Below are 20243 nucleotides of genomic sequence, written 5' to 3' on the forward strand. Positions count from 1 at the left end.
GCAATACTCCAAATACAGTTATTCACTATCTTTTGCAAGCTAATACTCCTTTATCATCCACAGATCAGAAAAGAATAAGCTCAGGGAGAGCTGGCTCCCTAAGGCTAGTGAAGAAATGCTTTAAGTTAGCCCGTATGATGGAGTGCCTGAAGTAAGCCCAGGTTTCCTTAATGGCACTCCCTCACTGGGCAACCATAAGGGAGTCTGCTCTAGCATACCTAGTCAGGAGAATGGGGCTTAGGCAGAGGGGAAGTTAAAATTCATAGAATGGCAACAGAATGGTGAGGAGAGAAAAGAAGCCACAAAGAAGGGAGGAACACCAATCCCTACGACCAAAGAGTAGGGTGAAAGGGTTTGCACTTCCAAAAAAGCACAAGGGAGATGTGATGGTCCTTATCAGTGATGTTTATTGAAAATATACCAGAAGACTCAACACAGCAGCCGTGTTTTGGTGCACAAGCAACTGCCTCAGGAGTCTATGAATTATATATAACTAATAAATACAAAATACAAATACCAGAAGATAAAAAGATATAAAAAATGCATAATTAACATAGCTATTAATCCCCTTGTTTACTGAGTCACTCTAGCGGCTGCCGGTGCGCTAATGCCGATACAGCCTATTCACTTTGAATAGGCTGTGTTAGTATTATCGAACGGCTTAGTAAAAAGGGGGTAAGAGATCACACTTATAAAACACTGTGATTTATAATAATGGAATGTAAAGCAGGCTAAAAACAGAGTATAGAGGTTAAAAATGTCATAAATCTGGAAAACATTTACATGATAATGTATAGATGCATAAATAAATATATGAACAAACAGTTTCTGGGATTACTCTAGGAGAAGGAAGACCAAAAACAATATATATGAGGGCACAGTTTTAAAACATAAATCTGGTGAAATGGCATCAAGACATAGTAGCAGCGCTGTTCTGTTTTGGTTCTGCATTTACAAATAAAATCTTCATTACAGTATATACAATCCTTCTTTAGATAGTGATGGAAAAATAAAATGACTGACCTGAAATTGTGGTGTATATATTAATATGGGTGCTATACGAATAGGTACACAATATTTCCAAAACACGCTGTACAGGAAAGCAATAAGATGAAACCTTGAGAATAAATAGACAGAAAGTGCTCAACAGAGAAAGGTGAAAAGTGAGACATGCTGTGAATAAATTAATGCTTGAAAATGTCCATGATAAAAAAGCAAAAGGACAGACTGTGATAGATCATATCTAAACATAAAAATATGAGTATATAATATTTCCAAAACATGCTATATATATTTTATGTATTTTTATAAGTTAATGTCACCATATATTGAATCTTTTTATCTTCTGCTATTTGTATTTTGTATTTATCTGTATTTCATAGACTTCTGAGGCAGGTGCTTGTGCACCAACACACAGCTGCTGTGTTCAGTTTTTTGGTGTATTTTTAATAAACATCACTGATAAGGACCGCCACATCTCCCTTGTGCTTTATGGAAGTGCCAACCCTTTCGCCCTACTCTTTGATTCGTCCAACAGAATGGGGAGGCCCAGAAGAGGGAGGAAGGGTTCTCCAGGGGGTTCACAGGATGGGCTACAGTGTCCAATGATGGAACTAGGGAAGAAGGGAAATGATGCTCCTCATATGCCTCCACTACATGTGTATATAAGAACAGAAGATAACCAAGGTAGGAACAGTGTTTTCCATAATGATCCTGATGCTATATGTGTATGCAGATTTGGGCCTGGGACTGTGTAAGACTGTCTTTGAGCATCTGCATACCGAGTCTGAGCCTAACCAAATGACAACCTGAGGAGGACGTTTTTGACTGATACACAAGAAAATGTAATTGCAAGACAGTCAGCCTATACAATAACAGGTTTTGGTATATTTGGTGGAAGCAATAAAGAGTTTTTGATTTACCCTTATCTCTTTGTCTGGCTGTTTCTGTACAGGCTCAGTGCCACTGCCATGCTCATGTTACCACAGTTGAATAAAAAGGTATCACCTTTTTAAAACATTTTTTATTTAAGTGTTAATTTAGGGGTCCTTTTACTAAGGTGCGGGAAAAAGGGCCCTGTGGTAGCAGTGGGGGCCATTCTTCCCACACACCAGGGTCCTTTTTACTGCAGCAGGTAAAATGCCCCCCATAAAAGTCATGCGGTAAGATAACCCTTACCGCATGGCCATGCAGTGGGGAGCACTTACCGGCACTCATTGAGGTGGCAGTAAGGGCTTCTGTGGTAAACCAAGCAGTAACCAGACAGCACGCGGTGATGCCCGATTACCAGCAGGTTAGCACCGCGCTAGAGAGAAATGTTTTACAGAGTGTCAGAAATTGCGTGCGCTCTAGCCAGAACTACTGCCGACGGCCGCATTGGGCCAGGTGTAGTTCTGTTTTAGCAAGTGGTAAGCATGCATTGGGCTTACCGCCGCTTTGTAAAAGAGCCCTTCAGTGCCTTCAACAGGATTAACGCAGTGCACACCCTCATTTATACCATTTCATTAGCCAGTAAGAAAACCCTTTCTGGGTGAGGACTGGACGTGTTGTCCCTAGCCCTCAACATCCCTAAACCAGTTGCACATGAGAAATATTCTCCTTATCCAGTGTACCTCCAGAAAGGCCATCGCCACTTCATCTTCTTGCAAGAGATCACCATAGAGACTGGTCCACTGTATCACCAAGCGAACGACCCGCCGTTTGTTGTTGTAAGCGTAGTCCATTTTTTCCTGCTCGGTACCTTGAGAAGGCTGGGCATGGTAGGTATAAAGTTGTCAAGGAAATACTGCATATGTTTGTTTAAAATACTCTATGTGTAACCAAGAGCACACAATTACATTTAACAGTACGAAAACATTTCTTAAAATTCTAGTTTGGAATTTATCTGAGTGATTTAAACAAAATTAAAATGACAGACCAAACATATTACTGCCTTTTAAATTCCTTATTGTAAGACTTCTTGTGAATCATCCTTAAACTATTAGTGGTTGTCATGGTAATAAGCTCCTCCTCCAAATAAGCACAGTTCCCATCATATCTGGTTGTTCTTTCTGCCTCAGCTCCTGTTATGAGAGCTAAATATGCAGACGTCGAGACTAAATACTTGCATGTTCTGAATCCTTGCAAAGGGTTGTTGGTTTAAAATCCACGGTAATTCAACCAGGTTTCTGAATAAAATCTAAATAATAAAGACCTATTACCAGGATGGCTGCTGAAGGTTCTGACTGATATCATATATAAGTAAACCACTCCATGGTGTACATTGCCGTGGGGTATCTGCTATTCTTAGGTTGAGGAACATTGTGAACCTTTGGTATTCTGCCTCAACGAGTGAAGACATCCACTTGCAAAATATACCCTGTAGTCCAGTGCTGCTCAAACCTTATCTGTCCACGACCCCATGATTGAGGCCACAGTGACGCCCGTGATCCTGACGAGGTATGCCCATGTCGTGACCTGACATGCATAACGAGTGCCACTGTTTGAGTTTGTGACTCACAACCAGGGAAATGATGCTTTAGTCCTTTAGAAGAATGTAACAATGCCATACTAATACTGCACCTGTGAAGTACCAAAAAAACCGTAGGCCACTTTGAAAGACAATGGGGTCCTTTTACAAAGGCGCTCTGAAAAATGGCTTGCGGTGGGGTAGGCATGGGTTTTGGGCACGCGCCAATTCATTTTTTAGCGCGCCTGTAAAAAGGTCTCTTTTTTTGCCGAAAATGGACGTGCAGCAAAATCAAAATTGCCGCACGTCCATTTTGGGTATGAGACCTTACCACCAGCCACAGACCTAGTGGTAAAGAACCTAGGTGGTAATGACCTACACGTGCCAGCAAGCATCCGTTATGCGTGCCAGAAAATAAAAAATATTTTTCAGATGTGCGTAGTGGATGCGCGCCAAAATTGAAATTACCGCAAGGGCCACCCGGTAACCGGGCAGTAACTCCAATTTGGCGCACGTAGGCACCTACACGGTTTAGTAAAAGGGGCCAAATGTTCTGGGGGTTCTTTTGGCCTGGGGGTTTTCTCCTCCTCCTGTGCATCTTCCATTTCAAGTTGAACAAGCCTCTATTGGGCTGTGGTGCCATGAACTTTCATTCACTATGACTTGGGAGAAAGACGAGTAAGAGAGCTTAGACCTCCCTTCTACTTCAGCCCAGCAACAAAGACAATAATCCTTGGCTCGCAGCAAATAACTTGTGTACCTGAATGTAACTTGGATTGAAAAGGCAATAAATAAATCTAAAATTTAAATCCAAATTCTTTTGGACATCCCCCTCAGATAACACAACTGACAGTGAATTCTGAACCTGGCCACTAGGGTTTGCTACTGAGGAATGGCCAAGAGTCCCGCCTCTCCCTGGAGCTGTGAACACTAGGAATGTGTGTGCAGACAAACAGCATTTGGTTCATTGTCTTTTTTTTTTAATTTCCTTGATTTTTCAGGTGCTTTCTTTTTGGTTTATTTTTGGCATTCATTTTAATAGTTGCTTCACATACGTTATAGGATTCTAACACACATTAATTGACTTAATATGCATTAATTTCTAGGTTAGTGTACCTTAGATCTAGTGCACACTAAATATTTTAAAGGTACACTAACAAATATACATTTCTAGTGAATACACACATTTCCAGCAAACAATCCCAGCTCTCCTACAAAGCAGTGTGCAGCACCACTGGACTGATCCCTAGCAGAGCAGTGTTATCATTGGTGTACTGTGCTTATTTATTTATTTATTTATTTATTTATTTTGGGGGGGGGGGGGGGACGAGCTCACAAAAGGTAAGAAAATCAAAAGAACATAAATTTTGTGAAATTGATTTTTTTTGTACACATTTTGTTATGGAAAACAACACTCTAAGCAGTGGTTCCCAGGCCTGTCCTGTGGAAACCCCCAACCAGTCAGGTTTTCAGGATATTCACAATGAATAATCATGAGAAAAATTTGAATGCAGCAAAGGAGGTGCATGCAGATCTCTCAGGAATACTCATTGTGGATATCCTGAAAACCTGACTAGTTAGGGGTTCCCCTGGAACAGGTTTGGGAATCACTGCTCCAAGAGCACATGTACTAAACAGCACTGAGCCCTAAAGCAGGTTTAGTGAGTGAGATAAGGCTTACCACAAAACACATTAAAGTGTTTTGCATTCATCTGCCTGACAGCACGCACTATTCGCATACTATTTTTTAAACCTTTTTTTCAGGAGGGCCTGTGTCGTTGGCAGGGAATGGGCATGGAAGTGCTATCCTCTAGTGCATTTGTGTTAGCACATATTAACTGGATAATGTCAACTTAACATGTGAGCATTAGCACCTCCTAAATAGTTGGCAGTACGTCCTCCCACATTAAGGACCTCCTTTATCAAGCCTCGCGTGTTTCCCGCATGGCAATGCCGATGGAGCCCATTCAAAGTGAATGGGCTTTGTCAGCATTAGTGCACTGGGAGTCACTAGTGTGGATTGATAAGAGGCCCTAATATTTTTAAAGATCGCAAGTGCTAATGGGAAAATTAGCATGAGACCTACAAAAAGAAAATAAAAAGCCCTATTTTATGGCTGCACTAAAAATGGGCTTAGAGTGCAGGGAAGTCCCACGTTAAAACATACTAAATCAATTTCTTAATGCAGTTTAGTAAAAGAGCCCTTTAATGTGGTGCTATAATAGACCAATAGACTACACTATCTTAACTTTTTTCTTTTTAGTAAAAATAAATTTGTTACTACTTTTATACAGCTTTTCTTGTGCATTAAACAAATTGTTTATGATCAGCATGTCATAGAGCTGAGATTAATTAGGACTCAATAATCAAAGAAAAGCTGATCTCCTGCTTGTAGGCTTCTCAATGTGCAATTAACTCTGGAATTTGTTGTCAGAGAATGTGGTAAAAGGAGTTAGCTTAGCAGGGTTTAAAAAAGGTTTGGATAATTTCCTAAAAGAAACTTCCATAAGCAATTATTAAGATGGACTTGGGTGAATCCACTGCTTATTTCTAGAATAAGTAGCACACAATTTGTTTTACTGTTCTGGAATCTTGCCAGGTACTTGTGACCTGGATTGGCCACTGTTAGAAACAGGATACTGGGCTTGATCGATCTTTGGTCTGTCCCAGTATGGCAACGCTTATGTTCTTAAGTTAGGTTCCTAAATTTGTCTCCTACATTCAGTCAAACATAGGAGTCAAAGAGTTTTTTTTTCCTGCTGAAAATTCACCTAAATTTAGTTTAAAAGTTACGTTGCTAAATTTAAGCTTGAACAAAGAGGAGTGCGACCTTTGCAAAGCCAGGAAGAGACACAAATACAACAAAAGTGGTCCAGAAAGGAGGAACAACCAATGATGCAAGTTTGATACTTCTATTGAAGAAGGACCTGACTTGGCCAAGTTTTGCCTATCACCTCTGTGCAGCTGCATCATTGCATTCGCAGATGATTGTGTCCTACCGCGTGTCCATTGTATTTACTTTTAAAGAATCTGATGTCACCTGATGAAAGCTTTATTGTCGAAACTTGGCGAAGTCGGGTCCTTCTTCAATAAAAGTAGCAAACTTGCATCACTGGTTCTTCCTCCATCCTGGACCACCTTTGCTGTCTTTGTGTCTCATGCTGAATTTAGGCTGTCCATTCATTAGCTTAGATTTATAAACCTACTTTAGATGTACAGAGGGTAATGCTATAAAGAAGTGTGTATCTGGACCCCATTGTATATAGAGAAAAATAGGCCCTTACTTTTCTTTATAGAATACTAACGTACCTGGGTAAATATGCGTATACGTTTTTACGCCCAAGCAGTTATGCCAGCCATAGAGCTGATATACAGTGCACTCCATTTAAGTGCACGTCGGATAAGCGCATGCTCTGTTTAACTGCATGCCTTACTTCGGTCCCGTTTTTGGCGCCATCAATTTCCGTGGGGACAAACTTCGGTTTAGCACACCACTGATAAGTGCAAGATTCGCTTATATGCATGGTTTAAGACCGCTCCTCTGCAGGAAAGACTCCGCATAAGCGCACGCACGGAATATGGAAGTCAATTGGCGTGTGACAAAGGGGCGGTAAATTTGAAATCTCATTGGTTAACTGCCACAGGTAGAAGAAGCAAAAGAATGTTGTTAGAGTGTACACTGGAGTCGTCGTCATCGTGCAACTGTAAGACTTTAACACTGGCTGAACAAATAGAAGTTCTTAAAAAATTAGAAAACAAAGTCAAGCATCTATTGCTAAAGAATATAGTGTCAATCCCAGTCAAATTTCACGTATCTTGAAGCAGAAAGACCAGCTTCTGGAAGACTGGCAAAACAATACAAATCCACACCGGAAACGAAAACGGGCAGGAAAAGCTGAGGAGGTAGAAGATGCTCTTCTTCAGTGGTTTTCTCAAGTCAGGAGCAGACAGTTTCCTGTCAGTGGTCCACTGCTTATGGAGAAAGCTAATCAGCTAGCCACTGTTGGATGATTGTAAAGATGGGAAGAGAGGAACAACATAAAATTCAAGAAACAGCATGGTGAAAAACAAGATGCTGATGACTTTGGTGCTGAAAATGAGGTTGTTTCAGTTCTTCCTACCGTCTTGAACGAGTTTGCACCTCGTGACATTTTCAATGCTTACGAAAATGGTCTCTACTGGCGAGCAATTCCTGATGGAACATTTGCATTCAAACAAGCTGAAACTACAGGAAGTAAAACGTTGAAGGACCGACTGATGATCCTCCTTTGCTGCAATATGGATGGGAGTGAGAAGTTGAAACCACTCGTCATTGGAAAGAGCAAACAGCCCCGTTGCTTCAAGAATTTTAAGCGACTTCCTGTGTCATACGAGGCTAACGCAAATTCATGGATGACTGGGGAAATTTGGAAGCAGTGGCTAAAGAAGTTAGACACTCGAATGCCAGCACAAAAGCATCAGATTTTGTTGCTTTGTGATAATTTTGCTGCACACAGTGATGGTCAGGCTGTCTAACGTCAAGGTGGTCTTCCTGCCACCAAACACTACCTCTCTGATCCAACCTATGGATCAGGGCATAATAACCAATTTCAAACAACATTATCGGGCTCTTGTGCTACGTCGTCTGATGAGTGTTATGGATGACCAGACTGGCAAGGATAAACGTGCTGCTGAACTGGCTCGTAATCTATCACTGTTGGATTCCCTACATATGCAGAAAGAAGCCTGGAATCATGTTACACAGGCAACCATTGTGAACTGCTACAAGCGGGCAAGCTTTGTTAAGGATGTGGAGAGGGACGAAACAGATGCAGCTGTTGCAAACGTGTCAGATGAACAGGCTATTGACATCCCAGCCGGTGTTACTGAAAAGGAGTTTCATCACTATGTAGCTGTATAACGTCAGTTAACAGAGACTGTATAATGTATGTATAATAAACGGTACAGTACATATGTTTATCAGATGTCAAGCTTCTTTGGGTCACAACGGTTGTGCACGCTCCGGTTAAATGCATGTATTTCTTTGGTCCCAGACCCTTGCACTTAAGCGGATTGCAATGTAATTGTTTGTACCTAGATTGGGGAGATATGGGTATAAATTATAAAACATTATAAGTGTGTACCCCACTCACACTGTGCACAGACTCCATCTATGTGAAACTCCATCTGCAAATAGTGGAGTGGAGGAGTGGCCTAGTGGTTAGGGTGGTGGACTTTGGTCCTGAGGAACTGAGTTCAATTCCCAGCACAGGCAGCTCCTTGTGACTATGGGCAAGTCACTTAACCCTCCATTGCCTGCCACATTGAGCTGGCCATGAGTGGGAAAGTGCAGGGTACAAATGTAACAAAAAAAAATACACTCAGTAGAAGATAGGTGTATACTTACAGAATAATGCATAGCCAGATGATTGTCATTTATGCATGTTCACATATGTACGTTTATGTGTAGGAGCAAAATATACACTACAGTGAAGCACTATTTTATAATATGAACCTGACTTTCTACAGACTTTGGCCATGTCAGTTTCCATGCAGAGGCTTGTTCTTTCAATAGGCCTCAAGTACAATGCTGACACATCAAGGCTAGCAGAGGCAAAACAACCGTTCACAACTCTTGTTTACTGTGCTGTGGGCCTTCATGGACAAGAAGAAAACATCTACAGCATCAGGAGCCAGGTCCTTGGGCCCCCAAAGCCACAACACTGGAAACACCAGACTTTGTTATTCTAGTCAGCATGGCACCAAAACCAGAGGAAAGGTTATAAGACCCCCTTTCATGAACTAATAGCTAGCTGGCTGTTATCTTGAGCAGTTCACATGAGAGCTGCTATCAGCTGCCGTGAGCCCAGCCTGGAGTTCCTGCCACTGCTTTCCGGAAAGGAGCAACACACTTGCCATCCCAGCTGTGGTGCTTCTGTCTACAGTCCCTGACGTCCTAAGGATCCAGTGTTCGTGAGTGGTATCATCTGTCAGGTTGAACTGCTTAGTGCTTGGAGTGTCAGGTGTCCTATAAGTTCTGGACTTGGGGTAGTGTGTGTTCTTTTTATTACATGATTGTTGGCTCTAATTACCTTTGCTGCCATTGTCTTTAATAAAACAGCTTTCCTATTTTTCTAATACCTAAGCCTGGTATCTTTTCCTCTCAGTGTTTATCTTTTGGACTGTTATGAATTTGGATGGTGTCAGTGGGAAGTTGTGAACCAATCCCAGAGTGCTAAATTACCATTATTTGTCATATTAAGAGCCTAAACCCTTTAAATATCTGCCTCATAATGTTTTGGGATTACAATGGGCCTGCTACCGATGCTCGATATCAAGGAAGGGAGACCCCCTCAATGTCAATGCATTGCCAGTGTCTGGTGCAGCTCCAGAAGCTATGAGGACCGATGCTCCTAATGCCAATCCATCGGACTTCTGGGTGCCATAAAGTCTCTCACGGACCACCTCCCTGAACTTTTGCGTTCTTTTCTGTATTTGAGCACAGAGAGAATATGTTAGGGAATCAGGATAGCAGCCCAGGCACTTCAAGCACACAGACCTGCCAAGGAGTTGGGATCTCCCACTGAGTAGCTTCCCCTTCCAGTGGCAGCAGGAGACGCTTTAATAAAACATCATTTCCTGCTGCTGCAGAACCAGTCTTGCGATAAGAGCTTTGGCACTGGTCCCAAAGCAGGAGGAGATTATGTTTTATTAAGGAACCTCCTGCTGCCACTGGAAGGCGAAGCAACTGCTTGTACTGCAGGCTGCCATTGAGGTGTGCCAGGGGTGGAGCTGTGGGTGGGACTGGGCAGAGCTGTAGGTGGCTGGGGATGTGCCCTAAATCTCTTGCTGAAGAAGCTGGTCTCCTTAGAAGCTTTGAGCACATGTCATGAAGATCAGATACAGATATGGTCTTGTTTCACTGGGTTTCTGGGACATTGTGGGGAAGATAGCCATAGCGAAATCAAATGGCTCAATGATGGAGAGAGACAAAATAAAAAATGCTCTCTCAAGAAAAGAAAAAAGAACTTGGCTGGGAGCCCAGGTCCACAATGGCTGTGGGCCACAAAAAAAGAAAGTGCTGAAACTCTAAAGAAAATATAAGAAAGAGAAGGAGGACAAAAAAAGACCCTCCAAATTATAGGACAGCAGAAAGGCACAAAAACAGGAACAAAAAACAGCTATAGATAAACTTTTCTTGCACCACAAACACAAGTCTTGTCAGGTCCATGGAGACAAAATTATTGAGGGTCCTGTACAAATCGGGCTGCTGGAAAAGCATTCACGCATGTGCGGTGTGGACCTACCAAAGGCTTCTTAAAAAGATATGAACACTGGTTAGCATCCACATTGGGGCTCTGTCAGGGACATCACTCATCTGTGATAACTGTAGTCCTGAGAAAAATAATTAACAAGATTATAAATAGAAAGATAGACTGGGCCGTGTGCTTTCTTCCTTCACCAGAACAATGGCTTATTTCCTTCAAAACAGACAAAAGGCCTAAGCAGAAACCAAGCAGCATAAGAAAGTCTTAATACTGAGATATTTATTACAGTAATTTCTGTTTAACATGCTATAGGGAAACACAATCACCAGGCCTCATTAGAGGACCGGCAAAGAGAGGGAAGTACAAATATGACAAATAATGGTAATTTAGCACTCTGGGATTGGATCACAACTTCCCACTGACACAATCCAAATTCATAATTATATAAAAGAGATTTACAGCATCATTCAATAGTTCTTTTCATTTTTTTGAGTGTGGTTTTCCTGTTTTTACTATTTGATTAATATAGGATCATTCATCTCCATGAAATACTGACATTTTATTTCAGATATTTGTGGCTTATATCAACCCGTGGACAAGAGGTCTATTTGGAGTTGTCAGTGGCCTATAATGGTTAAAGTATAGACCTGCACAGGAATGGGGTTCGCAGGAATCCCATGGGAATGCCCTCTGAGGCTGTGGGGTTCCTTTGGAGACGGAAGTTGACCTGTGCCAGCCTCTCACCTACCAAGTACCAAGTTCCTTGAGTGCCACCTCCTCCTTGCTTTAACAGCGCATATGCAGAAAGTCTTCCGTTAACCCTCTCTGCTCCCAGGCTGACGTGCAGACCTCAGCTCTGATACAGTCATAAATCTCATCTCTCCCTACATTCCTCCCCGGGAACTCCGTTCACTGGGTAAATCTCTATTATCTGCACCCTTCTCCTCCACCGCTAACTCCATTCCTTTTATCTTGCTGCACCATATGCCTGGAATAGACTTCCTGAGCTGGTACGTCAAGCTCCATCTCTGGCCGTCTTCAAATCTAAGCTAAAAGCCCACCTTTTTGATGCTGCTTTTAACTCCTAACCCTTATTCACTTGTTCAGAACCCTTATTTTATCATCCTCACCTTAATATTCCCTTATCTCTTGTTTGTCTTGTTTGTCTGTCCTAATTAGATTGTAAGCTCTGTCGAGCAGGGACTGTCTCTTCATGTTCAAATGTACAGCGCTGCGTATGTCTAGTAGCGCTATAGAAATGATAAGTAGTAGTAGTAGTAGCATCAGAGGTCACCTGACCTACTGGTGTGTGCATAGAGCGTCCTCTCAGCACACAGTGTTAGTGAATCAGAGACGAGTCTTACATGTGCGCACCAGAGTGTTCCAAGTTGCAACTTCCGTTTCTTCCATGCCTACAGTGCTGCGGCTCAAACCCAGAGACTGAGAAAGCCAACCGGAATTTTATTTTAGGTAACATTAAATTCTTGTGGGGACGGTTAAATTCTTGCGGGGATGGGTGGGGATGTGTTAGATATCTGTCCCCATGCTACTCTTTAGGTTAAAGTACAGCGCAGGAAACCTGCAGCATTGCCTAATGCGCATTAATTTTAGGCGCTATATATATATAGAATTGGCCCATAGTGCTTAAGTCATGGTTAGCCCGATTTGTACAGGACCCTCAGTAATTTTGTCTCCATGGACCTGACAAGACTTGTGTTTGTGGTGCAAGAAAAGTTTATCTATAGCTGTTTTTTGTTCCTGTTTTTGTGCCTTTCTGCTCTCCTGTAATTCAGAGGGTCTTTTTTTGTCCCCCTTCTCTTTCTTATATTTTCTTTAGAGTTTCAGCACTTTCTTTTTTCGTGGCCCACAGCCATTGTGGACCTGGGCTCCCAGCCAGGTTCTTTTCCCTTTTCTTGAGAGAGCATTTTTTTATTTTGTCTCTCTCCATCATTGAGCCATTTGAGACATTATAATATTCTCCTTTTCTGAATAATTACTACCATTCTATTTGCTTTATTTGACTGCCACTGCTCACTGAATACATAATACCAACACATTTTCCACAATGAGTCCAATATCTTTTTGCTGGAAAATAACTCCTAATATGGAACCCAGCATTATGGGAAAAGGTGGTATTATAGAAATGTCAAAATTAGATTGGATTAGATTAGTACTTATAGTGTAGACGGTTTGTCCCTATGTACACCACTGTGCACTTGTCCACATTAAATTTCATCTGCCATTTAGTTGCCCACTGCCTCAGTCTTGCTACATCCTCCTGCTATTCCTCATGATCTTGAAAAACTTTGAATTATTATGTGTCTGCAAATTTCATCATCTTGCTCTCTGTCCCCCTTTTCAGATTGTTTATAAATATGTTAAAGGTAGTGGTCCCGGAACAGATCCTTGAGCTACTCAGCTATTTACCACTCTCCATTGAGAAAACTGACCATTAATTGCTACTTTCTGTTTTCCATCTTTTAACCAGTTCCCAGTAGGGATGCCAACTGGATCCTGCCTGAGTTGACCCAGGATTGGATAAACTATAGATGAATCTGGACCCAGTTGGCAACTGTAGTTCCCAGTCCACAATAGGTCACTGCCTCCTATTCCATAACTTTTTAATTTTCTCAGGGTCTCTCAGAGGGACTGTTTGTCAAATGCTTTCTGGAAATGCAGATATACTACAGTATATCAACCAGTTCTCATCAGCTATCATTGCTAATCTGCTCTGTTACTCTAACACCCTCTTTACTGTTGTAGATTAAACTAGAGATTGAGAAAACAGATTTGAACTGTATGTAATTTAGACTCTGACATTCTGTGGAGCTGGAATGACATCTAGTGGGCAAATAGTGTCAGTTTCTACAAGAAGATGGATGCAAGTGTTGCTACCCTGAAATACAGTCAGTAAGTGCAGGCACCTGAAACAGGTATCAGTCTGCGCCATCCTCATTAAGGGGTCCTTATACAGTAAAAGGACCCCTTAATGCAGTAAAAGGATCCCTGCCGTGGCGTTGGTGCACAGGTTTGTCACACACTGAGGCCCCCTTTTACCGCAGCGGGTAAAAGGCATTTTTTTTTTTTAAAAAGGAAATGACCATGTGGTAAGTGAACCCATTTGCCACACAACCATTTCCCAGGGGAACCCTTACCGCCACCTATTTAGGAGACTGTAATGGTTCCTGCGGTAACCTGGCGGTAACCAGGTAGTGTATGAGGCTGCCCGATTACTGCTGGGTAAGCTCCTAGCGCTAAAAAAAGAAATGCATTTTTCAATGCTGGAAATGGCATGTGGTGGGGGTGGGAGCTACCACTGGGCTCCTGAGGTAGCCTGGCAGTAGTGGGGAATTGGTCATGTGGGAAGCCCGCGGTAGCCTTGCTGTGTCTTTGTCAGTGGCGTTCCTAGGGGGGCTGACACCCGGGGCGGATCGCCGATGCGCCCCGCCCCCCGGATGCAGCGCGACCCCCCTCCCCCCCTCCCCCGGTGAAAGGACACCCCCCCCCCCGTGAAAGAACCCCCCGCCCGGGTGCACGCCACTGGGGGGTGCCACGCGCGCCTGTCCGTCGTTCGTTCCATGCTCCCACCGGGGCAGAGACAGCATGGAACGAATGACGGACAGGCACGCACGGCACCCCCCAGCGGCGTGTACCCGGGGCGGACCGCCCCACCGCCCCCCCTAGGAACGCCACTGGTCTTTGTAAAATGGCCCCTAAATGCAGAGCACAGAGGAGGCAGAGGGACTTTTAGTACCACAGATAAAAACTACTACTACTTATCATTTCTATAGCACTCTACTACACAAACGCAGCGCTGTACACTGGACATGAAGAGACAGTCCCTGCTCAACAGAGATTACAATCTAATTAGAACAGGACAAATAAGAGATAAGGCAATTACTAAGGTGGGAATGATAAAACATGGATACTAAAGAAGTGAGTAAGAGTTAGGAGTTAAAAGCAGCATCAAAAAGGTGGACTTTTAGCCTAGATTTGAAGATGGCCAGAAATGCAGCTTGATGTACTGGCTCAGGAAGTCTATTCCAGGCATATGGTGCAGCAAGATAAAAGGAAAGGAGTCAGGAGTGGAGGAGAAGGGTGCAGATAAGAGAGATTTACCCAGTGAACTGAATTCCCAGAGAGGAGTGTAGGGAGAGAAGAGTGGGGAGTACTGAGGAGCTGCAGAGTGAATGCACTTGCAAGTCAGCAAGAGGATTTTGAACTGTATGCTGAAACGGATAGGGAGCCAATGAAGTGACTTGAGGAGAGGGCTAATATGAAACTGCTGGGAAAGGAAGGTAGTTCACACTTGAAGCTATTTGATCTGGCATTTTGATGTGGTAGTGCTTAAATTATTGCCACACATCTTGGCATATGATTATGGCACGTGTGGTTAATTCATTTTGGCTATATAGTATGGATTCTTGATCCTAAACATAGAAACAGAAAAATGGAGGAAGATAAAGACCATATGGCCTATCCAATCTGCCTATCCATGCCATCTACCCTCCCTATCACTCCCTTACAGATCCTATGTACTTGTCCCAAGCTTTCTTGAATTCAGATACTATTTTCATCTCCACCACTTCCACTGCGAGGCCATTCCAGAAATTCATGAAGAAGTATTCCTCAGGTTACCTCTGAATCTACCCCGTTTCACCTTCATCCTACACCCTCTCATTCCAGAGCTTCCCTTCAGTTGAAAGAGACTCGCCTTTTGTGCATTTATGCCGCATAGATATTTAAATGACTGTATCATATCTCCCCTCTCCTGATCTTTCTTTGCCATTTTCGGGACCCAGACCATAGAAGTCTGCCTGGCACTGTCCTTATGTCCCAACTACTAGAGGTGTTGTCTCAGCCCTAAGCCCACTCCAGCCCAACCTGATCTTGCCATATATGGGACAGACAACACAGAAGTCTTAATTCCCCAGTGGTAGCATGTTTAAAATTCTTACTATATGTTCCCTCAAGGAAGAAATTGGATCACTGAAAACAGACCTACACAATTTCATCATTTCTGGAGATTCCTATCTGGAATAATATATTTTATGCAGAAGCGAGCAAGGGTCCCCTGGCCCTTGGACATTTAAATTCCATCCTGCTGGAATCTTGCCTCCAGCCCACCACCGCCTATATTTTTGCTTCCAATTTTGCCACCGAGACAAAAGTAGAGGCAGGACTGTGCTAGTTAAAGGCAGGATTGTGCTCCACTAGAGGATGGCAGAAGCAGGATCGTGCTCCATAGGTTGAAAATTAAGCCAGTGCTGGGCATTCTTCTACAGTCTGTGCCATGAAAATGGCTAAAACAGAACAGGATCAAGAATATGAATTTTATAACACTATCATAGCATATGCTCTGTTGGATAGGTTGGATGGACCATGCAGGTCTTTATCTGCCATCATCTACAATGTTACTATAGTGCACCAGTTGGTTATTTAAGCCTTAAATGTCTGCCTTTACATGGCAATTTTGTAAGGACGAGCTCACAGTTATGTGCTGATTATATGTATATTTCATTAGAATAGTGGCATACACATGTCTGTATATGCCAAAAATCCACCTAAGCACTATTTTGTACATGTATGTGTTTCTTACATAGCGTATATTTTAGGTAGGTGTACAACCAGATCGTGTCTAGATGCAGCATGAGCAGGACTCACGTTTACATGCATTGCTTACAGACTAACGTAAATTATGCACTTATCTCCAGGACTTGCACACACTTATAAGAGCACATGGTTAACTTATAGGTGTGAATTTTGAGGTTAGGATAATATTTTACTAAAGAAAGTAGGTACCTAAGTTCCTGTATAGAACAGGCTCCTACCAGATGCCATCTGGGTGCCTACTTATAGGTGCCAAGTTATAGAATTGCTCCCTTAACGATATGCTCTCTGTGCATCATTAAAGCTGGACATGCAGGACTCCTTCTGATGGCAGTGGAAGAATGACCACTAGGAGCGTTAGACAATCCAAAGAGAGGGAATCCAAAATACAACAAAACAGAACCACAAACAAAGAAGCACGATGAGCCTTCAGAGTTATGGAGCGTCAAAAGATAAGTTTATTGAAGGACCCGACACAGGCTACGTTTCGGCAGATGCCTGCATCAGGGGTCACAAATGTAACAGAAAAAACATCAAGTTCTTGTTCCTGTTTCTTCGATAGCCAGTGTGCTAATGTACATGATTCTACCTTCACACTGACAAGAAACTGCAGCTTAAGGACAGGGCTTCCACAGGGTCTCCGAAAACATAGGGCCTGGGAGTTGCCCTTATTTTCGAACTCTGCTCATTGCCATTTATGATGATGTACTTTCAAAAATGAGATGCCAGGTACAAAGAACCTTTATTTGCAGCCATCATAGTTCCTGCCCCTCCAAAATAAACTCTGCCCTTGTTTAACACAGCAGCTACCATAGCAGAAAGGTTCAACAGACTGCTGTGTCCTTCAGAGCTTGATATGCGCATGCCAAATCACATTCTTACTGTTGTACAATAACCACAATTCCCCCTACCCAGGAGCTATGAATTCCAACCCAATACATAGACCAAATCAAAAGAGTGGGAATGACCAGGGCAATGAAACAGGAAGAACTGTTCAAATCTTTATTGCAGGCTTCCACAAGCAATGACACAATTTGAATTCTAGACAACCATTCACTGAGGCAAGGACCCTACACAGTCCGTGTTTCGGCATGTGCCTTCGTCAGGGGTCCAGGCAAACAATCTAGAACCAGGTGTTTAGCAATCAGTTAATCAATCACGGGGTGTAAACTTTGTAGTGCTGAACAATGCCCAAACAAAGTTAATCAAATGTCGGTTAGCAGATTAACTGTGACTGTCATTGCTTGTAGAAGGCCTGTAATAAAGATTTGAACAGATCTTACTATTTCATCCCCCTGGTCATTCCCACTCTTTTGTTTTGGTCTTGCTGACTTTGTGGGACTGCTTATCTTTTTGTTTGTTGGACAACCCGATACAAAAAACTGAACCCAGGTTACATGGCAATGTGCTGTGCAGGCACCCAGTCATCTGACCATGCCTTCCTGCATTCTGGGCTGCTCAGACTTTGAATATTTATCATACCGAAGAGGCATTCTGATGGAAAATCTGAACACTTTAATGCCAGGGTTAAAGAAGTACACTAAATCACAGCCTGGTAAGTGAAAACTACCGTGTAAGTCAAATTTTATTTAAACTTCAAGAATTAAGTTTAATATTCACTGAGACACTTTGCTCATACAATCTACTTTTCCAGCCCTATAATTATTTCATATACTTTTACCTACTTATTATATGATTCACCACAGGCACCTCTAATTTATTGTATTTTTTTTTTTTACTGCTCATTTACTTATTTTTAATTTCACTAATGACAGCTCATGGTATTAATATCACAGTGAAGGTAAGCAAAACACTCTTAGGAATGAACATGCCTTCTAAAGATTCACCACAGTTTACAAGGATTGTAATGCTTGATATAATAAATGCACCGGGAACAGTCTGGGAGGCTATTGTGGCAACTCTATAAGCTCGCACCTAGAGCGTGTTAAAGGTGCTTTTGCTTATTTATTTATTGTAGTATTTCTCACACTTGATATACTGCAAATAGATCCAAAACAAGCAACTAAGCAGTTGGCAATAAAAGCATAACAGCACTGACAGAGGAAGAAGGGTGTCAGCAAAGAGAGAAGGAAAAACTAGTTGGAGGGTGGGTCAAAGGCCAGACAGAAGAGATAGGTTTTTGCGCACATGTGTACCATGTGCTGTTTTGTAAAGCATAAACGTGGGAGAAGAATGGAACAGCCAGGGCCGCCGAAAGGGGGGACAGGGAGGGAAAAATTCCCCAGACCCAGCCTCCAAGGGGTGCCCGGCGCCGGGGTCTCTCTCTCTATATATATATCTCCTGCTCCTGATGGGCCCCAGATCCTGACAGGAGCAGGAGAGAGAAAAATCTGCCGCCAGCCCCCCCCCCCCCCCTCCAGTGCTGCTCTTCACTCGCTTCTACTGCCATGCCGAGTGGCTGCTTTTCCTCCTCAGGCACATGCTCAGTTTTGAAAAGCAGCCGCAGAGGCAGGGCAGGCATGGAGTAAAGAGCAGCTCTGGATTCTTCCACTGGCAGGGCCTCGGGATCCCCACCAGCCCCAAGGTACCTCAGTTGCAGCAGCGGCGATCCAGAAGGGAGGGGACAGGAGCAGTGATGATCCAGGGAGGCGGTGGTGATTGGGGGGCGGTGATGGGGGGGGGGGGGGGTGGCAGCGGCCTTGCCCCGGGCCCAGCTCAGTATCTTGGCAGCCCTGGGAACAGCCATGACGTGGTACCAAGTAACGTGTGTAACTTATAGAATACTATTCGTTAAGTGTATCATTTGCTACGCTTAGGTGCCACCATCTACACCTGCCATTGACATACTGGCTGATACTCAGTGCTGTCTAACCGGCCAGAAACGGCCGCTAGCCAGTTAAATAGCGTTTCGGCGCCTACCCGCTATTTAGTGCAAGATAACTGGTTATCTCCGCTGAATATTGCTGATTAGCGTCAGAACACTGCAGTTAAGATGATTAATAGAGCAAATAAATTTGAATCTGCAACATTTTTGTTGAGAGGATTGTACTGGCTGCCAATTGGTGCTAGAATTGAGTTCAGAGTGGCCTGTTTTGTTTCTACAATTGAAATCTTATCGATTCCTTGATTTACATTGTCTTCACGTTTTTAAGTTTAGGTTTCCCAACATTTAAAGGTGTTTCGCTGAAACGATTTCATGAGAACTCATTTTGTTATCAATCGAGTAAAATTTGGAACTCTTTACCTCTGCCTATTCGAAAAAAAATCTAATTATTTGTTATTTAGGAAATTATTGAAGACCTATCTCTTTGACAAATACTATGATAGGAAAATAGGGTATTTTTTCTCTCATTATAATGCTGTCTTTCGGTACTGTGACCTGCTTTGATTCCTATGGACGTAGGCGAGATACAAATGCTGGAATAAAATGGAATATTGCGCAATAGCCAGCAAGATTCAGCACTGGTGGTTAAGTTTAGCGGCCTAATTGGACCGCCTAAATAGCAATCTTACCTTTGGCCGCTATAAACTTAACCAGCCAGTGCTGAATATTGACATGGCTGGTAATGTTTGAGCCAGCCCAAAAAAAACCAGGTCTTCAATACTGGTCACCAGAAACGGCCCGGTATTGAATATCTGAGGTTAGAGCTGATTGCAGCACACAGTAACATAGTAGATGATGGCAGATAAAGACCTGTACTGTCCATCAAGTCTGCCCAACAAGATAAACTCATTAAAGTATGATGTGATACTTGATATGCATACCTGATTTAATTTGTCCTTGCCATTTTCAGGGCATAGACCGTAGAAGTCTGCCCGGCATTGTCCTTGTTCTAAACCTTCTGAAATTGTCATTGAAGCCCCTGAACAGCTCCACTCCAACCCATCCAAATCTATTCAGCCACGATCAGGGCACAGACTGTAGAAATCTGCCCAGCACGGGCTTTGCTTCCCAATTACTGATTTTTCTTAGGTGG

At 42.9% G+C, this 20243-nt stretch overlaps 1 protein-coding gene across 1 annotated transcript in view; it reads right to left on the minus strand.

Annotated features, from left to right (window-relative positions):
• The window catches only part of RAPGEF4 (Rap guanine nucleotide exchange factor 4), a 298747-nt gene that overhangs the window by 78412 nt on the left and 200092 nt on the right, over positions 1-20243 (minus strand). The window contains exon 17 of the mRNA XM_030210347.1: positions 2613-2763. Coding sequence (XP_030066207.1) covers positions 2613-2763 — 151 coding nt within the window. The remainder of the gene's footprint in view (positions 1-2612; positions 2764-20243) is intronic.

The sequence above is a fragment of the Microcaecilia unicolor genome, chromosome 7, assembly GCF_901765095.1.
Source record: "Microcaecilia unicolor chromosome 7, aMicUni1.1, whole genome shotgun sequence".
Taxonomy (NCBI): domain Eukaryota; kingdom Metazoa; phylum Chordata; class Amphibia; order Gymnophiona; family Siphonopidae; genus Microcaecilia; species Microcaecilia unicolor.